Raw genomic sequence first — 21,996 nt, forward strand, 5'->3', positions numbered from 1 at the left:
AAAAATAAAATGGTGGGAGGGTTTGCCTTGCCACACATAGAAAATATATAATAAAAGTATAGTAGTTGAAAATATATGTGAGGTGAAGACTTTCAGGGATGCTTGGATTGAATTGTGTCTTCCAAAGGGGTATGTTCAATTTCTAATTCCAGTACCTGTGGATGTGTTTTTTGAACACAGGGTCTTTGTAGATTCAATAATGTTAAGATGAGGTCATACTGGAGTAAGGTGGGCCCTAATCCAATGACTGGTATCCTTATGTGAAGAAGGAAATTTGTGGACATGGAGATATATAGAGAAAATGCCATGTTGACAATGGAGGTAAAGACTGGAATAACGTGGTAAAGGAACACCAAGGACTGCTGGCAGCCACTAGAAGCTGGAAGAGGCAAGGAAAGATAATCTCCCAGAGTCTTCAAAGTGCATGGCTCTGTTGACACATAGATTTTGGTGTCTTCCTGACTGTGAGAGAATACATTTGTTATTTTAAGCCACCCAGCTTATGGTACTTTGTTAGGGCAGCCCCCTAGGAAACTGAAAGAAGGAATATATAGCAATTTTATATATGATAAAAGAGATTTCAAATAAGTTGAATAGGTTTTATTTGTTCAGTTAGTAGAGATTAGGACAACAGGCTATTTGGAAAGAAAAGTCAGATTTCTATGTCATAATGGGTATTAAAATTCCAAGTAGACCACAGACCTAAATGTAAAACACAAAACTATAGAGGTGGTTGATGAAAATATAAGAGGATATTTTATAACTAAAACACAAAACCTAGAAGCCAGATCTGACCATTTAAAAATGAAAACTTAAAAAAAATGAAAACTTCTGTATACCTACAGTGAAAGACAACATAACAAATGTTAAAAAAATAAGGAGAATATATTTGTAAGATACATTAGCGATGTGGAGTTAATTCCCTGAATATATATGATCACATTGACCATAAGGAGATAAGCAACCAAAAACACAAAGGCCAGTAATACATGGGTACTCAACTTTATTAATAATCAAATGAGACGTAAACTGAAATAAAAAAGTATTATTTATTTAGAGTGGCTCAAATGAAAAATAATTTCTAATAATATCTAGTGTTGAATACGGTATGGTTGAAAAGGTACTCTCATATAGTGATATTTTTGTAACGTTTTTGGTTTGGACAGCAATTTGGCAATGTCTATTGAGATTTTTAAATTTTTTTAAAAAATGATTTATTTAAGTAATCTCTACACCCAGTGTGGAGCTTGAACTCATGATCTCAAGACGAAGAGTTGTACGCCTTCCGACTGAACCAGCCAGGGGCTCCTATGCCTATTGAGATTTAAATATTCATACCTTTTGTTCTAGCATCCTCTCTAAGACTATATCCTACTGAAACACAAGTTCACAAAAATAAATAGGGGAAAATTCCATTAAGTATAGGACATGCATAAAATAGAGTATCATGCATCAGGGGTGCTTGGGTGGCTCAGTCGGTTAAGTGTCCAATTCTTGGTTTCGCCTCAAGTCATGACCTCAGGGTCATGAGATTGAGCCCCATGTCAGGCTCTGTGCTCAGCGTAGAGTTTGCTTATCCCTCTCCCTCTGCTTCTCCCTCTGCTCGCTCTCTCTCTCTCTCTCTCTCTCTGGAATAAATAAATAAAATCTCAAAAAAATAGAATATCATGCAACAATTTAAAAAAGCAGATCTACATGTACTGTCATATAAAGATGTTCAAGACTTATTAAGTGAAAAGAACAAGTTTGAGAATATATATATTATAAATATCAGTAATAACTGTCTTGTGTATGGAATAAAAAGAAGATACTAACTGCGCTGCAAACAATGGATATCTTAAAGGTAGGAACATTTTTAAATTCATTCTTAATGAGTGTCTATTATGTGCCAGTCACTGGTCTAGGTGCTGGAGTCTTGAAGTGAATAAAAAAACAAGATGAGGAAATGGTGAATGTTCTATCTTCTATGTTAAATGCTTCTATAAAGTATTACCTTTATATTTTTGTCTTTAATAAATCTATGGTTTGATTTAAAAAAAATAAGTTTTAAGGTACTAATGAAAAACTTCCAACAATATAAAGCAATTTGTTTTGTCATTCTCTTAAAATCAGTCTTACCAATCAGTTTTTTTTTTAATTTTATTTTATTTATTTATGATAGGCACACAGTGAGAGAGAGAGAAAGGCAGAGACACAGGCAGAGGGAGAAGCAGGCTCCATGCACCGGGAGCCCGACGTGGGATTCGATCCCGAGTCTCCAGGATCGCACCCTGGGCCAAAGGCAGGCGCCAAACCGCTGTGCCACCCAGGGATCCCTTACCAATCAGTTTTTAAAAATGGTACTGGCATATTCAAGACTGTATTTTGGTAAAATTAATGTGAAAGCATCATCAAATTTCTAATACTATAAGATCATTACTTTGCTCAGTTTAAAAATAAGAATCCTTCAATTTTATGGCATTTGATTTATCTATATCCCTTATTATACAATATTTTACTTACAGTTTGTGGATTAATCTCCTCCTCTCCCATAGGTTCATCCATAATTTGCTGTCCATTCTGTGAAAAGCACAAGTTGAAAGTTACCAACACGGAACTCACATCAGTTAAAGTTAAATGAAGGCAGACAAAACAAAATCATATAGGAATATTATCACCCCTACAGGGTTCTAATGAAGTACCAAATCACCATATAAGTATGTAGTTGCCAAAATGCAACAGGTTGTGCTTTAAAAGTTAACTATAAAAACATTTTTCATGGAAATAATATAATAAATGATGATTACCTTTCCAGGTAAGCCCTTGAGATTATTTTAAGTTAAACGCATTACAAATGGTGTCATTTAAACCTCACCAAACATCATTTACAATAATTTCTTTGGCAAAACCATTCTATATTCCAACTCCATTGATTAATTAATCAGGTCAACTGATTATTTCAGGGGAAAAGTAAGCTAGATGTCCATATCAAAATTGATTCTAGATGCATTAAACATTTAAATGTCAAAAATAAAATTATACAGGTATTAGAAGAAAATACAAGTAAATAATACTTATGGGGTAAGGAGGGTAGAAATCATAAAGGAAAAAAATGACATTTGAATCGATAAAAGTTTAAAATGTCATCTGCCAGACACAAAAAAGATTAAAGACAAATTGATTACAAAAAAGCAACATATGACAAAGGGTTGGCATCCTGAATACATAAATAACTTTGTTTTACAAACCTGTAAGAAAAAATGATGAACCTCAACAGAAATGAGCAATAAGGGAAAAAAGAGTTCAGCCTTAGTACTAATCAAATAAACATATTTAACCAAAAGATACCTTTGCCTTTCAAACTGGTAATGTTTACAGAAAAAAATAACACCCAGCACTAATACGAGTATGAGGAAAAGAGCACTTAGAGTATATTGCTGAAGAAAGTATAAATCAGCACAACCTTCCAGGAAGGTAATCTAAGTCTGTATTAAAACAAGTGTGCAAAGATGTACATACAAGAATGCTCACCATAACTTTTTCCAAAAAGAACTCCAAATTGGAAACCTAAATTCTTAACAATAGAGAACTAGTTAAATATATGATGGTACATCCATATAATGGAATACTATACAGTCATTAAAATGATAATAAAGATGTAAATTTATTGACATGGAAAGACAGTCACATGTAATAAGTGAAAAAGCAGTTTACAAAAAAATATGGATTGTAATGATCCCATTTTAAATAAATATATACATGTTTCAATGTATATATTTGTATGGGAAAAACTCTGGAAGGATATACACCAAAATGTTAACAGTGGCTATTTTGGGGTGGAAGAATTTTAGACAATTTAAAATGTTTGTTTTTGCATACTTGAATTTTCTAATGTGTCTACAATGAATATGTATTATTTGTGTAATTAATAACAAAACAAAACAAAACCAGAAGTCAGGAACACAGGGGCTTCTCTAGTTACTTCAATGGAAAAAGGAGTAAATGCCCTTGACCACTTGTCAATTCAACAAATGTAGAAGGATTTAAGCTAGCCATCTTTGGAGCATTATCAACTGGGAAATAAAAGGCAGCCCACCCATTACCCTACATCCCACATGAGGCAGATGCTCTGAATTTGAACGCTCTCTACCCTCCAAATCCCTATTTATCCATCCATTCATCCTCCCATTTCATTTCATTCATGCTATGTTCTAGGTGTGAAGCTGTGGATGAATGGATAATAATACATGGTCCCCAACCTAGAGATCCATCCTAGAGGATCTCATGGGTCTACTGACTCATAAAAAGAGTACCCTTCATTTTCAAACATTCATAGAGTATGTTCCTAGGTTAGGGAATGCCTATACAATCTTATAAAGCACAGAAATGGTGCTAAAATGTACAAAAAGGGAGGCCGGTATAAACAACCTTTATTATCCTAAGACACTTTCAGAGGCTATAGTATTGTCCACTTCTATGATAAGTACTCAACTCCAGGAGACATCTTTCTCCCAAAAGCCACAATCATTTATTCAACTGAATACTGATCATTTTTATCCAAATATCACAGACAAACCTTAAACTAGCTCTTAAGAACACTGGTTTGGGAGCCAGACACCTAGACTCAAATTTCTGCTCTTACACTAATTATGAAGCCTTAGACAAGTTACTTAAACTAAGTTGTAGTTTTTTCATATGAAAAGTAGAGATCAAAATGTCTCATCTTCAGGAAGTCCTTGTAAAGACTAAGATAAATGATATAAAACTCTAAGCACAGTGCCTGGCACTTAATAAACACTCAATGGTAGCCATTTTAACTACATCCAAAATTCAGTCACCCCCTTTATGGCTCACCAATTTGCTACTTCTCCTACATTTGCTATTTTAGGGAATGGTACCATCATTTATTTAGTAGTGCAAACTAGATTTTCTCATTAATTGTATGCAGAGTTCTCTTTCTATAACACAGATCTGCTGAATAGCTCCCCATTACCTGACTTTTAGAACCCTTGATCTAACTGAGCTACAATTACATTTTCCATGGGAATAAAATTTGAGAACCATCTGCTCCTTGCAATTTTCAGTGTATACAAAGTAAGAATCCCTTACTTATAACTTACTTTTAAGGCTAACTGGTATAGTAGAAATAGCACTAAACATGGAATAGTGTCCTAGGAGCTTTATTATTCTGGGCAATTCAGACTGTCTCAGCCTATTATCTTATCTGTTCAAAATGGGGATATTTGCCTGTCTACTCAAAGGGTTAGTGTTAGACTCAAAAGTGAGATAGTAAGTAAAGGATCTTGAAAGTCTTTTGTTCCAAATAAACATCATATGCTTCAATTCTTTCTTTGCCATTCTCACCTAGATTTGAACACTATCAGGACAAGAATGTACTATCTCTCCAGGCAATCTAGATAAAATTCTTCATTATATAGTAATTTTCTTCAGCTACAAATACCCTTTAATAGGATTGCTAATATATGATGATTAACTTGCCTGTACTCTGCAAAATCGCAGGAAGTAAATCTACACTTATGACCGTAAACCATCCTGAGTCTGTTCTTTACTAGACAAGCCAAGTTCCTTCAAACATTCCTTTCAGATAGATGAGACCATCTTCTTTTCTAAGCATGCACCAAATTCATCTTAAAGAGTAGTATACAGAACTGCTTTCAATTAACATTCCAACCTTGATACGACATATGCAGAGTAAAGAGCCTATCACCTCCCTTGTATATTAATGCAGTTCACATATGCATTATTCTTGAAATGCCCAAACACATTGCTGAGTCATACTAAGTTTTCTGTTGATTAAATACTTGCCTTCTCTATAGTGCAACTAAGTCCTGTATACTGTTGATATACTTAGTCTCACGAATAAAGCCTTATTTTAAGTTTTTGATTCATCTTTTTCTAGTTCTGATCCTCTATAGGATTGCTACAGCTTCTATAAAATGGATTTTGAATCTGCTAATAAACCTCTTCCCTATATTCATCTTCATGTAATCCATAAATTTTACAATATATTTTTCTAAACTCCTCACCCAGCCAGTTAACAGTAATATACAAACAAGGCAATCTAAAAAAAATGAAGTGAAACATGATCTAAAGGTAGTTTATGATCTACTTTTTGCCAAAATATCTACTTCCTTTCTAAGTTTAGCAAAGATTGAAAATTTTGAACAATTTAAGGAAAATATAAAAGCCAATGTTATTCTACATATTGAAGCTTTACAAAAATCTACTTTAAAAAGCATTTTTACTTCAACAAACCTTTTGTATCATTTCATAAAAACAAGGATTCAAATATTATCTATTAGAAATGAGCATAATTATTCATGCAACTAATAAGTTTCCTTTATGAAAAATGACCCTTGGCTTCACTAGGAATTATGATACATGGGCCATCTGATTTGATATCACAATTTCTATAGTTCCAAAAGTTCAAGGAATAGTACCTATTGAATAAGAAAACTTATTTAATTTTAAGAAGCAGAAAAATTGTCGTCTGCATCTCACTAGTACCAGGTTTAAACCCCAGCTCTGTCACTTACTGCTATAGTTACCTGACCTTGGGTGAGTTGCTCAACATTTTGAGTCTTAGTTTCTTCATCTATAAGATGCACATAATATCTACCTCACGGGGATGTCGTACTCAAATGGATCCACCAAGGGACAGTAGATACTCAGTAAATGCTACTTCCTGTCCCCTCTCTTTTGCCTGAATTGTGTAATATATACATTTCTACAGTTAACTTCTAAAGATATAATGCAATGAAGTAGTACAGGGGAGTGCTGAGATACTTATTTCATCACTTAATACAGCCAATTTCCCACCACGCAGGGTGAAAGAGATCATTCATACGTGTAGTATATTTTTAAACATTGTGGCCAAAGAATGAGTACAGACAAAAAAGAATAGTTTAAAAGTGAGGCAAATGTATTTATCCTCTCTCATCCCACCATTATGCCTTCCAGCCAAAAAACTGCAGAGCTTGGCAGATTGTACATATGCAAATATTATGTGAAATACTGGAAAAGGTTAGGAAATGCTAATCATGCTTTACTCTGTTAGTCTGAAATGTGTAAAAGTCAAAAATTAAAATAACATACAATATGGGTCTCATCAGAACAAATCAGACAAAGGAGACTGTTAGCTTGCATTTCAGCAAGAATTGTTTTCAAAATAACTTCTAAGGTTGTGGTATGAAATTATCACTTAAGATCATCTTTCTGGTTTAAAAAGGATGAACAATCCAAACCAGTAATTCTTAACCAAGGTTTCAGGACTTCTAGAGTATTCCCAAGTATTTTAAGGAAAATTCTGAAATGTTAAAAATAAGAATATTTTACTAAATAAAAATTTTGTTTTAAGTAACTTTATTAAACAGATTGTTTTGTTGTAACCATATGTTACAACAATGCACAGTTTCAGGTTACTGTTGGATGCCTTTAAAGAAAATATAAAATACATTAAAAAATGCTTTGAGTCCAACAGATCATCATATACAAGTATACTAGAACTAAAAAAATCATCTGTGACTGACAACGGTACCTTGAGATTACTAGGAAATATCATCTGACATCCTCCTATGTAGAAACGAAATATACATATGAACATTGGGAGAAAAGAATTCCTCACAGAGAATAAGAGCCTGAAATAATAGGAAGGGAGGAGGAAAAGAAAGGGTCCAGAACCCTGGTGTACTAATTTGAAGACCGGGTTGTAGGAATGAGCAAGGACTGTATATATTTTTTTAACCACCCTCAAGTTCCCACAAGTATATTTGCCTTCCAAACTCCCTGACATCCGCAGTTGTTCTCCTGCCCAAAGCATATACAATAGGAGTCCATGAAGGTGTTGAGGATGAGGCATGAGAAACCTCTCTTGAATTTCAGTTCAGATACCATCAAATTGTTCAGAATCCAAAGAATCTTCTATGCAATCACAATGAAACAATAAGAAACAAGCATTTTATATTCTTAATAAGGAATGTATATAATCCTTACCAATATGACAGGATTAAGAATCAGCTCCTCATTTATCCTAAGGAAATATCAGAGATGTGCATAAAGACTTATGTACAGTGATATTCATCATACTCATTATACTGAAAAATAGAAAACAATCTAAATGACCAACAGGGGACTGGTTAAATAAATCATAACACATCTATTCATATGTAGGAATACTATGCAATGGTTAAAATAAGGGCCTCAAAAAATTAATGATGCAAAAATACGCTTGTAATATATTAAATTAAAAAGGATACAAAACTATATAGCATGACCCCAATTTTATGCCCCCCCCAACATGTGTGTATGTAACTGGCAAAACATAAAATGTTATCAGTAGTTACCTGGGTCATAGGATTTTCTTCTTGTACTGTATTTTCAAAATTATATGCATTTATTATCTATTATTTTTATAATGAGAAAAAGTGCAATTAACATAATCAGAAAAATCCATTATTTCTAGTTAAGGTGCCCTTATGGGTTGATTTGCTATTCCTTGAGCAACTAAAGGTCTGCTAATACTCAAGACTGCTGCATTTTCTAGACTAGGGTAGAAATGACCTCTGGTTATATCTACATTTTTAAGTTTTAGAGGACCCTTTCAGAAGCTTTTTGTTTTCAGTTTGGTCCTGTGGTTTGTGGCCTCAGAAAATAGATCCATTTTAGGCCTGAATCCACCTTATGTTTTTTGGAGTGTACCCCTTAGGGGAAATTCTGCTTATGAAACAGGAGTATGTTGAGGTAAGAATAAAGAAATGAAAACACAGTAGCAAAATTAAATCTGCATTGTGAATAGCAAATATTAGAATCGACACTGCAGGAAACAGAATCCATGCCACAGAGGACAAACTTGAATAAATGAAAAAAAAGAAAGAAAAGATTAAAAAACTATGGAAGACAGACATAGAAATAATCTATGAATAACAGATGTTCCTAAAGAAAAAAAACAGAGCATTTTAATCAATCAAAAGTATAAGAAAACTTTCCAGTTCTGAAAAAAAATACCTGAGACTGGAGACTGAGAAGGTTCAACAGAGATCATCAACACCAAGACATGTCCTGGCAAATGTTTTTAAATTTCAAGGATAAAGATATAATCCTACAAGCATACAAGCAGAAAAAAATAGGTTATTTTCAAAGGAACTGAAATCAGAATGACCTCAGATTTTTCCTCTGCAACAATAAAATGCCAGAAGACAATGAAGTAATGACTTACAGAAAGTTGAAAGGGAAAAGTTATGATCTAAGAATTGTATACCTTTCCTAGTTTTTCATGTACAAAGGTCACAGGAAATTATTCTTAGATCAGCAAAGTCTTATAAAATTTCACCATCCTGGTAGTATCTTTTTTCATAAATTGTTCAAAGATACATCCTAGACCATTAAAAGAGAATCAAAATAAGAACTTAAGACTACTGAGGTAGGGAAGAACTAGTGAAGTATACTGACACCAACTTAATATTTAGAAACAAACGAATAAAATAACCCCACTAATGGAGAAATGGTCTATAAGGAAGAGTAAATAATTGATATAAGTATATAAACAATATAAAACTTAGTTAAAGGTAAGATTTGTAATCTCAGGCTAAATTAATGTAGATTCAAATAAAAGAGGTAGTGGAAGAAGGGAGAAAAAGATTCTCAATTCTCTCTTTTCCTAAAAGGATTACTGAAAACCACTAGTTTTAGTAGTTAGCTAATAAATATAAATTTTGGAATGTTTTGAGAAACCATATGATAACCAACAATTTATTTATTGCAGTCCAAATCACTAGAAGATAATAACTGGCAAAGACTATAATAACTACTTTATGAAAGCATCACATTCAACCCTAAGAACATGAGGTAGGTATAATCACCCCTATTTTACAGATGAGGAAACCAAGGCTCAGCAAAGTTAATTAGTGAATGGCAAGAGCAAGACTCAAATCCAGGTCTTTCCAACTCTATAATTCTTTCTTCAATATTTCATAACCTCCTCAAACAAAAATAATCCATATGTCAGAAGGAAAAGAACCACAAGAAAAAAAACTTAAGATGACAGAAATCATTTCAAAAGAAATAATGTAAGAAACGTAAAGTTTAAAGTATCTAATTAAAAGAAAGTATCTTACTGGAACTTAATGCTATTACAGAATTATTGACATTTTTATGAGTGATCATGTTACAATGGTTATGTGTTTTTAAAAGTCTTTACCTTTTAAGAAATATAAATGAAATATTTACATATGAATTGATGTATCTAGGATTAGCTTCAAAATAATCCACTGGAGCCAGGGAGGGGAAGAGAGAATATGTGTGTGGGCATGAGTAGAGTACAGATAAACAAGATTGGCCATAAACTGACAATCTCTCCGGGGTTAAAGGAATATGGTGGCTCATTATACAATTCTCTCTTATCTGGTGTGTTTGAAATACTTAATAATAAAAACTTTAAGAGTCACTGGTTATATTTTTTAAAAGGTTAAAAAGCCCACACAATTATTTACTGCTTTAAAGGGACAAACAAAACAAGTAAGACTAGAAGAACATAAAGAGTTTGTAATATTGAGGCCAAAAATAAAATGTGAGGCAAAAACCTATAACCAATTAGAAAGGTCATCTGATTTGAACTAAAAATATAATTAGTTCTTAATACATATAGTGATAATAATTGCTATCATTTACTGAGCAATTAGCACACACCAGGCAAGTGATAAGTACTATCGGATCACCTCTGATGCTTCTAACAACTCTTCAAGGCATTATCACTAATTTACAAATGGGAAATTAAACCACTTTGGGTATGTCAATCTTTTTAAGTACTATATCCTTAGCCCCTAGCAAAATGCCTGGCACAAGTAGGTGCTCAATAATTATTTAGTAGGTGCTCAAATAAAAAAAAGTCTAATATCAGCCTAAGGCTAATAAGAAGGGCCTAAATTCAAACCCAAATCTGAATCTAAAACCCCTACTCAATAATGATATTTCCTAGAGTAAAAATGTTTTTCCTTCTGTGTATGTTTTACTATTTTTCAGATCTATAATTAGCATGTTATTTTTTCAAACAAGTCATTAAAAGTAATAAATGCAAAATAGTATTGAACATTTAATCACAGACTAACCACAAAACACAAAAGATATTTTGGAGACTATAACATTAAATGAACAAACACAAAACAGGAGGGGAAGCTTTAGCATTCTAGTATCAGCTAGCATAATGAACAAAATAAGGACAAAGCATTTGAAGTAATTTACATTAGATAGAGTAGATACTGAATTTTAGAATGTAAAAAGAATATAGGTTCATTTCAAGTATCTATGAAAAATTATAAAGAGTATGTCTAGACCATAAAGTAAATACAAAATTCTTCAAAGTAGGAATCGTACAGATCATATTTTCTGATTATGATAAAGAAAGTGAAGAAATAAACCCAAGGCACTCATTCAGAAATTAACATTCTTGTAAATAACTACTGGCTCAAGGAAATAACCACAGCCATCGCTTATGCAATGCTTATTTTGTTCAAAATACGATGTTAGCCTTGTTACATTTTTTTCTCTCAATTCGTCCAATTAATCATTAATAAACCATGAGATGGGTTATTTTGTACAGCAGAGAAGAAAAAATTGTTAATAACTTGTTCAAGATCACAGAACTCTTAGGTTTGCAGATAACTGAACCCAAGTCTGAATCCAAAGCTCATACTCCTAAAACAGAAATGCTGTTAGAATTCACGTATAGACATCTACCTTTGCTCATTTTTCTCTATAAAATAAAATTTTGTAATCAAAGGTAGAGAAAACTAGAGTTCCTCCATAACACAACATGTTCTGAAAGTGTCCATTTATTAAATACACTATTCTAAGAAGGTAATGGTTCATTTTTCTAACATATTGTTATTCAAACATGATACTTCAAATAGCATAATCTCCTAAAAAACAATCCCTTTGAATATATTCAGGCTCTCAAGAGGGCATGTAAAGAAGGAAGAAACTATAAAATTAGATAAACAAAGTAGTGAATATAAGGTAAATATGATTTGCCAGTAAACTTATTTCTAAAAAGCAGTGTGACTGTGGAAAAGTCACTATTTTCTGATACTTATCTGCAATCCAAAAGAGTCAGATGGAACCTTGGCCAGCATGGATTTGAAAATTTGCCACAGGACTGTGGGCAAGTCCTTAAGCCTCTCTTGAGTTGTGGTTTCTTCATGCATAAAATATGTGGTTATCTAAGAGCTCTTGCAGCTTGAGAATGTTATAATCTTGTGACTTTAAGCCTTAAAGGATTAAAGTTATTTAAGATTTTCTAGAGTTTTCACACCTGAGGAAATTATTGATTCTGTATTTAAAGCTGTTTTTATGTTCTTTTTTTCCTTTTTTTTTAAGGAGAGTTTGTATGTGTGCACCTGTGAGCAGGGGAAGGGCAGAGAGGGAGAGAATCTTAAGCAGGCTCCATGCCCCAGGGCAGAGCCCAATGATTCGGGGCTCGATCTCACAACCCTGAGATCATGACCTGAGCAGAAATCAAGAGTCGACATTTAACTGACTGAGCCACCCAGGTGCACCTTTATGTTATTTCTGAGTCTAATTCCTTCTTTCCTGTCTGCATCCAAAATACACTTTTAGCCATCCTTCAGCGGTGCCTTTGTACCCAAATATAAACAAGGATAATGTCAAAGAATGATTGTGTAACTGTTGTCACCTGAAAGAGAAGTACTAAGAAAAAGAAAAAAGACATTGTTTTTCTGTGCAGAGTAAGGAACCTAAAGCAATCTTATAATTTTCACAATCCAATTTTACTATTCTTTTAAGATTCTATTTTCAAGTAATTTCTACATCCAACATGAGGCTCAAACTTACAAATCTGAGATCAAGACCCATCCAGGTGCCCCAAATTTTACTATTCTTATTTCACTAGTGTTGGTAACTCATTAAGTGTCAACATGTTTTTTTAAGCTCCTCTATCTACTCCCAAACCTATTCCTACCTTCCTAATGCCTTCAAGTCCCAACTCTTAGTACTCTAATGGAGTTGGTAGTATTTTCCAAACCTGTGTGATGATCAGAATCACCTAAGATTCCTGGTAATGATACATTACCAGGTCTTATCCCAAACTGAATCAGAAATTCAGAAGCCCCATGGCCTTTCTTTCTCTTTTTTTTAAGATTTTATTTATTTATTCATGAGAGACACAGGCAGAGACACAGGCAGAGGGAGAAGCAGGCTCCATGCAAGAAGCCCGATGTGGGACTTCATCCCGGTACTCCAGGATCATGCCCTGAGCCGAAGGCAGGCGCCAAACCGCTGAGCCACCCAGCGATCCCCATGGCATTTCATTTCATTTTTTAAACAGGCACTTTAGATGATTCCTGTGATTAGACAAGTCTGGGAAATCACAATGTAGAGAAAACATCTTCGGCTTTGGAATCCAACATATTAAGCTTCAAAACCTTACTTTGCCCTTTATTATAGGTGTGATTTTGGGCAAGTTACTTAACATGAGCCTCAGTTTTCTAATCTATAAGATTTGGATACTAGTTATGCTGGAGGTTGTGGCAAAGCCCAGTGTCTTTGAGTGTTCAATGTTAGCTTCTCTTTCCTCCTGTTCGCCTTGCCAGAGGAAATGACAAATACAAATATTTGAGGGCATTCTGAGGAGTCTTATCTTAATGGGACCACTTCCATTTTGAAGGCTAAAAATTTTAGTACTAGGTAACTCTTTAATGCATTACTTGGGTTAGCTAATTTAAGAGTCTCAGGAATAAGTCTAATGATTTCTTCTGGTTTCCAGAGGCTTAATGGAGTCCTCCTATCTAAAACAGAAAAACCATGATGAAGGGCTTTAAAAGCCCAAGTTTTTGTTATGTGACTGTGGCAAAATGACCTGAATCTGTTTCCTAATTGATAAAAACAAGTGGTGCTTGAATGTTTGCTGAACTGAACCCAATATATGTCACCAATAATGTAATGGTTAACAATCACTTAAAGTTAGATACAGTCTTATCAACATTCTTATGAACAAAAAGAAGACAGCAATAACTTGTACGTAGTAAAATGAAACAGAATGGGATTTGCTCAAATACACAATAAATCAGAGCTTAACATCCAAGCAAAATTCCTATTTGTGTTTTATTAACTGTATCTTAATACAAAGTGTTTTAGACAAGTTTGGAGTTGAATTTACTTAGGAAATAACAATCCAAATTACTCACTCATTAAAAAAAATGTGTATGCATATTTAAAAATTACCATAAGTATATATAAACACAACCTGGCATCAGGGTTTACTTCTGAAAAAACAGTCAAAGTTTCTAATTATAGCTCCATGATTAATTCTAGCTGCACATAATATTAAGTATATTAAGATAATGCTATGCTATTATCACCATCAATAAGTTCATTTTACTAAAAATTGTTAGTATTAATTGTTCAGATAAACTATAAAATAACTAAAAGAAGCCTAAGAAACTTTTAAAAAACTAAACATCTGGGAACATTCAAGACAGAATGTTATCCTCAATTCTTTTTTTTTTTTTTTTTTATTTATGATAGTCACACACAGAGAGAGAGGCAGAGACACAGGCAGAGGGAGAAGCAGGCTCCATGCACCGGGAGCCCGACGTGGGATTCGATCCCGGGTCTCCAGGATCGCGCCCTGGGCCAAAGGCAGGCGCCAAACCACTGCACCACCCAGGGATCCCGTTATCCTCAATTCTTAAAAAATAAACAATAAGGAAAAAAACAAGCCTTAACTCTTAAAGTAATTTAAAGAACAATAGCTTTTCTTCCAATTTATTCAAATTAGTCTTTAATGCAACTAATTTTTAAATTTACTTCCTGCCCTTTGCTTATTATGTTAATTTCCAAAAATTTAATATTTTTACTACTTTGAATGAGATTTTTTCCATTACCATTTCTACCTAGAAAAGCTATTTATTGATTTCTGAATGTATTTTTGCATAATACCACCTTATTAGACTATCAGTTTTTTTTTTTTTTTAAGTTTTATTTATTTATGATAGTCACACAGAGAGAGCGCGAGAGAGGCAGAGACACAGGCAGAGGGAGAAGCAGGCTCCATGCACCGGGAGCCCGACGTGGGATTCGATCCCGGGTCTCCAGGATCGCGCCCTGGGCCAAAGGCAGGCGCCAAACCGCTGCGCCACCCAGGGATCCCCGTAGACTATCAGTTTTAAAGAACCTTTTTAGTGACTTCCTTAGATTAAGTAGATGACTATAACATCTATGAATAGTAATTTTTTACTATTCTTTTGAATACTCTGATTTTCTTGACTAATTGTATTAGCAAACTCTTCTAGAGTATAAAATAGAGGTGAAAACAGCAGGCAGTTTTAATGGGATTGACTTAGTATGTCCCCATCAAGCATGACACTGGCTATTGGTCTGAGACTGTTTTTAAAATCTCACATTAAAGACACACCATTTTAATCCCATTTTACTGTTTTTAATTGAGAACAGACATTGAATTTTATCCAGTGTGGACTTTTTTTAACTTTTAAGTAAAAAATGATTATAGATTCATAGGAGGTTGGAAAAGTAAAAGAGAGGTCCCATATACCTTTAATCCAGAGGTTACATCTTACATAACTTCCTGTCAAAACAAGGAAATTTATACTGGTACAAAGCCCAGACCTTATTCAGATTTCAATGGTTTTACAGGTTCTCATGTGTGTGTTCTATCCAATTTATCACATTATAGATTCCTGTGTTTACACCACTTACAAAGATACTAAACACTTAGTTCATCACCACCAGGATCTTATGTGCTGCCCCTTTATAACCACACCCACCTCCCTCCTGCTCTCTTTCTAACCCTGGTCTTGTCACCATTCTATAATTTTGTCATTTCAAGAATGTTATGTTAATGGAATCACACAATATGTAACTTTATCCACTGAGTATGAATTCTCTTGAGATTCATCCAGATTGCTACATGTATCAATAATCCATTCCTTTTAAGTTGCTGAGTAGCATTCCAGTGTGAATGTACCACAGCTTATTTAACCATTCACCTACTGAATGACATTTGGTTTCTAAATTTTGGACATTACAAAATAGAGCTGCTATAAAAATTTGTGTACAGACATCTGTGTGGACATTACTTTTCATTTCTCTGGGATCAATGCCTAGGAGTATGACTGTTGGGTCATACAGTAAGTTTATGCTTAGTTTTAAAAGAAAGAGCCGAGCTATTTTCCAGAAAGGCTGTATTTTATACCCCCACTAGCAACGCATGAAATCTACAATGTCCACATCCTCACCAACATTCAGTATTCCCACTATTTTTTATTTTGGCTCTTACAAAAGTCAAGGACTCATACCTCATGATGATTTTAATTTCCCTGATAGCTAACCATGCTGATATCTTTTCATATGCTTATTTGCTATCTATATATCCTCTTTGGTGAAATACCTATTCATCTCTTTTGTCAGATTTCTAAATGGATTGTTTGCCTTAAGTTACTGTTTAGAGTTCTTTATGTAGTCTAAATACAAGCCCTGTCTCAGATACGGGTTTGCAAATATTTTTACCCATTCTGTAACCTACTTGTCTTTCCATTGCCTTAACAGGGTTGTTTTTCATAGAGCAAATGTTTTGAATTTTGATAAAGTCTAATTTTTTTCTTTTATGGATAGTGTTTTTGGTGTTTGGTCTAAGAATTCTTCATTTAGCCCAATATCCTGAAGAGTTTCTTCTAGGTTTAAATTCTAAAAGTTTTATATTTTACATTTAAATCCATGATATTTTCCTGTTTGAGTTTTTTTTGTGTGCATCTTTTTAGCAGATGTTTTCTCCTATTTTTTATTTTAAATCTAGTACAGTTAACATACAGTGTTATATTAGTTTCAGGCATACAGTATAGTGATTCAACAATTCTACACGTTACTCATTGCTCATTAAGGTAAGTATACTGTTAATTCCCCCATGATACATTTTCAATTAGTTTTTGTATAAGGTGTGAGGTTGAGGTGTTGCTTTACCCACGGATATGTAGTTGTTCCAAGCACCACTGTTGAAAAGCCCATTTATCCTTCTTCCATTGAATTGCTTTTGCATCTTTGATAATAATCAACTGGCTGTACTTGTATGGGTCTATTTGTGTTTTATATTGAATTCACAACCCTGAGATCAAGACCTAAGCTGAGATCAAGAGTCAGACACTCAAAATGACTGAGCCATCCAGGCACCCCTATGCGTTTATACCACAAAATGCCACAGTTTTGATTACTGAAGCTATATAGTAAGTCTTAAAATTGGATCCTTCCACTTTATTTCTATATTAGATATTTTAGTTCCTTTATCTTTCCATATAACTTTCAGAACAAGCTTGTGTTAAACCTTTAGAAGAATTTGGGGAGAACTGACATCTTTAATATGTTGAGTCTTCAATCTATGAACACAGTACCCTTTCCATAGATTTTGACCTTTGATTTCTTTTATTGGCACTTTTAGTTTCAGCATACACATCCTATACATGTTTTGTTAGTTTTATACCTAAGTATTTTTTTGAGCAATTCCAAATGGTACTATGTTTTTCATTTCAGTTTTCATACATTCATTGCCAATATACAGAAATATAATTTATTCTTTTATTCTGTTCTTGTATCATATAACTTTTCTGAACTCATTTCTAGTTTTATGTAGATCCCTTGGGATTTACAAAATCACTTGTAAAAGTCTTATTTCTTCCTTTCCAATCTGTATGTCTTTTATTATTTCCTTTTCTTGCCTATTACACTGTTCAGAACTTCCAGGACTATGTTGAATAGCAGTAGTGAGAATGGACATTCTTGTCTTGTTCCTGATATTAAGGGGAAAGCATTCAGTCTTACACCATTAAGTATGATGTGGGTTTTTTCTGTGTGTGTGTGTGTGTGTGTGTGTAAATATTCTTTATCAAACTGATAAAGAATTCTTAGTTTGATGAGTTTTTACTATGAATGTTTAATTCAGTTTAATGCATTTTCTGCACTATTAATATAATGTGATTTTTCTTTTTAATATGGTGGACTATACAGACTGATTTTTAAATACTGAACCAGTCTTACATCCTTGGAATAAAATCCATTTCATCACAGTGTATAGTTCTTTTCATATGTTGCTTGATTTCTTTTGCTAGCATTTTGGGGATTCTGTGTTCACGTTCTTGAGGGATACTGGTCTATAGCTTTCTTTTCTGTACTGTCTTTAGGTCCTGGTTTCAGGACAATATTGGCCTCATAAAATGAATTATGAAGTATTTCCTCTTCTATTTTCTGGAAAGACTGTGTATAATTCATATTGTTCCTTTACTCTTGATATTCCAGATCCTTCTTCTAAAATTTCCTTTCTGCTTGAAGAACTACCTGTGGTCATTCTTTCAGGATCTGCTATAGACAAATTCTCCTAGCCTTCCTTCATCTGAGACTGTTTTGAATGTACCTTCATTCCTGAATGATGTTTTTGCTGGGTATAGAATTCTGGGCTGATCTTTTTCTTTCAGCACTTGAAAAATGGTGCATTTCATCCTGGCTCCCATGGTTTCTAATGTAGGATCTGTTGTCATTTGAATCATTGTTCCCTTATATGTAGTAGCTCATTTCTCTTTAGCTGTATTCAAGATTCTTTGCTTTACTTTTAGTTTGATTAAGCATTTTTTAAAAAATTGTGGTAAAATACAACATAAAATTTACCATCTTACTTTTTAGTGTACAGTTCAGTGTGTTAAATATATTTACACCGTTGTGCCACCAATATCCAAAACATTTTCATCTTGCAAAATTGAAACTCCATACCCATTAAACACGCTCTCGTTTCCAAAGGCCTGATTTTGATTTGTCTGGGCATGGATTATTTTGGGTTTATCTTGTTTGGGGTTCAGTCAGTTTCTGCATCTGTAGATTTCGTCTCTTCCCAAATTGGGCAAGTATAGGCCATTATTCCTTCAGGTCCACTCTTTTTCTCCACTTTCTGGAACTATGACGACATGGACGTTAAATCTCTTGTTAATGTTCCCCAGGCTCCTAGGACTCTTTTTTTTTTTTTTTAATCGGCTCACTTTTCTCTGTTGTTCAAATTAGGTAATCCTGTTGCTCTATCTTCAAATTTATGTTTTCCTGTTATCTTCACTTTTCTATTAAGCCCATGTATTATTTCAGGTACTATATCTTTCAGCTCTAAAGTTTCCATATTCTGCTTTATATCTTTTGTTTTTCTGAGACAATTTTTTTAACTTGATTCAAATGTGTTTGTGATTGCTCATGGAAGCATTTTTATGATGGCTGCTTTAAAAACCTTGTCAGATAATTGCAACATCTGAAGCATCTTGGTGTTAGCATCTGTTGACTTTTTTCTCATTCATGTTGTGATTTTCTTGGTTTTTAGTACAGTGATCTTTAATTGCATAATGGACATCTTGGAGATAAAACTCTTTATCCTATTTAATCATTTTTTAGCAGGCAGTCTACTAGTTGAGATGTAGTATAAGGGCAGGGTGAATGTGTACGTTCAGCTTCCTGCGGGGCCCCACTGACACCACCCTGGCAAAAGTGGAGCAAGGACTCTTGCTTTTCTGAACAGGAGTGAGATGGAAGTTCAGCTCCATTCTTGGTACCAGTAAAAGTGGGGTACCACACCATTGCGTTGCCTCTGAGTAGGGGTACAAGTTCAGTTCCCTGATGGATCACACTGACAACAGGGAGACAGCAGAGGGGCACCTGGGTGGCTCAGTGGTTTTGCATCTGCCTTTGGCTTGGGTTGTGATCCCAGGGTCCTGGGATTGAGCTCTGTATCAGGCTCCCCACAGGGAGCCTGCTTCTCTCTCTACCTATGTCTCTGCCTCTCTCCGTGTCTCTCATGAATAAATAAATAAAATCTTAAAAAAAAAACAAAAGAAAGAAAGAAAGAAAGAAAGCAAGCAAGCAGAGGGCTGATTCACACTGCTTTTTTTGCTGTAAGGTAGAGTGGAAAGTTCAACTTCCTTAAGGGCCCAGCTAACAGGGAAGGGAAGAGGGGGAAGTAGAGTGCCAACCAGCCCTGCCATCCACCATTTTGTTCTGCCTTGTAGATGCCAGATGGAGGAGGGGGCTCAGCTACCCACTGGGCCCCAATGACATCAGGAAAGAAGGGAAGCAGAGTTGACTAGTCCACGTCCAACCACCTTGTTGATTTTAGATGAAGGTGTAGGCTCAGGGCAGGAGAAGGCTTAGTGGGGACTACCCCTGCCTAATACCACCTTGTTAAATCTCATTGCTTCCAGATTGGGGTGGAGGCTCAACTGGCTCCTGGACCCCACTGATAGTACCTTAGTGAGAGAATCACTTCCTTCTGCAGGTAGTGGGATGGGGGGGGGGGGCAGTGAGGGAAAATCAAATTCCTGACCAACCTGCCAAAACCACCCAGCAGGGGGAATCAAAGTGCTGTCTGCTTTTGCTAGGCAGGGAATGAGAGTTTAGGTCCTTGATCTGCCCAGCCAACATCACTGAGTGGAGGAATTCAAGCACCGCCACTTGCTTCTTTGGAGTAGGGTGGGATTTTTCTGGGGGTGTTTGGCTGCAGTAGGGCGGGGACTGCCAAAAAGATTTACTATTGTTAGGCTACCCTTTCCCCGATTCACTTGGCTAAAGAGAACAGGCTTTTCTTGGAGCCCCTTTTGTCTGTGACTATTGGTGATTCAGGTCAGAGGCTTTTACAGGACCTGTCCAAGATATATGGGAGGCAATAAAAATAACCCAAAGAACTCACTATTTGTGTCATTCTTTGAGTCTCAAAATCTGTAGGCAGTCTGCCTTCTTGTTTTCACCTTTCAGAGTGTTCCTGTACTTGAGGTGTTATGTTTAAGGGTTTTAGTTGTAAAAGAGGACCTAAGAGGAATGGGGTTCCTTCAACTTGGGAGAACCAGAAATCTCCTCTAAGTGATTTTCATGTTGAAAATAACATTTATTTGCTTTGTGTGTGTATGTGTGTTTTAAAAGGAACTTTATTAGGTGTCAGGGGTAGTAATATTTACTTTCTAATCTTCCACATTATGCTTAAAAATGCACTATGGATAACTGCTGTAACATTATAGATCATAATTTTCTTCTGAAGTTCCAATTATATCTATTTGTAACATTCCTGGCTAATTTAGCTTGCTTCATGTTATTTAACTGCCTGTCCACCTCAGTACTTTTAAACTATGATATTCCAAAGGAAATAATCATATTTCATTCATCATTACCTAGTAATATCCTCAACACACTCAAACAGCCAAGGGGAAAAGTTCACTTTAGAATTCATTTATAGGGGCACCTGGGTGGCTTAGTTGGTTGAGCGTCTGCCTTCAGCTCAGGTCATGATCCCAGAGTCCTGGCGAGTCCCTGCTGAGCAGGGAGCCTGCTTCTTCCTTTCTCTCTCTCTGCCCCTACCCCCTGTTCATGCTATCTCTCACGTGCTCTTTCCCTCAAATAAAAAATAAAATTAAAAAAAACTCCTTTATGAGCTCTTTTTAATAATCCAAAGGAAATCCTTTTTTTTTTTTAAGTAGGCTCCATGCCCAATGTGGGGCTTGAACCCATGACCTTGAGATCAAGAGTCACATGCTCCACTACCAGCCAGCTAGGCACCCCAGGAAATCTTATTTTTAATTTGTCTGTGACATTTTTCTCTTTAAGTAACCTTCCTTACTGCTACCAACATCCATTATAATAGTTATTCCTCTTGAATTATACCAATAACCAGCAGGAACTTGAAGGAAAGGAGGCAAGAAGGTTTTGTTTTGTATTTTCCTACTTCTTTAAATGAAACACCTGTACATCTCACTGAACCTAAAAAATGAAAAAAAAAAAGAACCTAAAAAATGGATTCTTGAAAAAAAATTCATTTATCTATTGACTTATATTTAACTTTGGAGAATCTAAACATACAGTTTTAATTGATCTTCAATTATTTCCTGTACTCTTGCTTTAAATAAACTATAGAATAGTTTAACAACACTGAAGACTCTAATGAAAAATATCACTGCTTCAATAATT

General features: G+C 34.7%; 1 protein-coding gene across 20 annotated transcripts in view; it reads right to left on the reverse strand.

Moving 5' to 3' along the window:
• The window catches only part of RPS6KA3 (ribosomal protein S6 kinase A3), a 1,133,953-nt gene that overhangs the window by 74,532 nt on the left and 1,037,425 nt on the right, over positions 1–21,996 (reverse strand). For 5 of the 20 annotated variants that reach the window (XM_072744446.1, XM_072744445.1, XM_072744448.1 and 2 more), the window contains 3 exons: positions 9,004–9,097; positions 7,993–8,029; positions 2,503–2,559 (listed from right to left, as the gene is read on the reverse strand). In XM_072744446.1, the coding sequence (XP_072600547.1) occupies positions 2,503–2,544 (42 nt within the window). In that variant the 5' untranslated portion in view covers positions 2,545–2,559; positions 7,993–8,029; positions 9,004–9,097. Of the gene's footprint in view, positions 1–2,502; positions 2,560–3,227; positions 3,249–3,510; positions 3,554–7,992; positions 8,094–9,003; positions 9,098–9,256; positions 9,373–21,996 lie in introns of those variants that run through there. The other 15 variants (XM_072744456.1, XM_072744457.1, XM_072744454.1 and 12 more) reach the window with 8 other exon arrangements.

This window comes from Vulpes vulpes, chromosome X (genome assembly GCF_048418805.1).
Source record: "Vulpes vulpes isolate BD-2025 chromosome X, VulVul3, whole genome shotgun sequence".
Lineage (NCBI taxonomy): Eukaryota > Metazoa > Chordata > Mammalia > Carnivora > Canidae > Vulpes > Vulpes vulpes.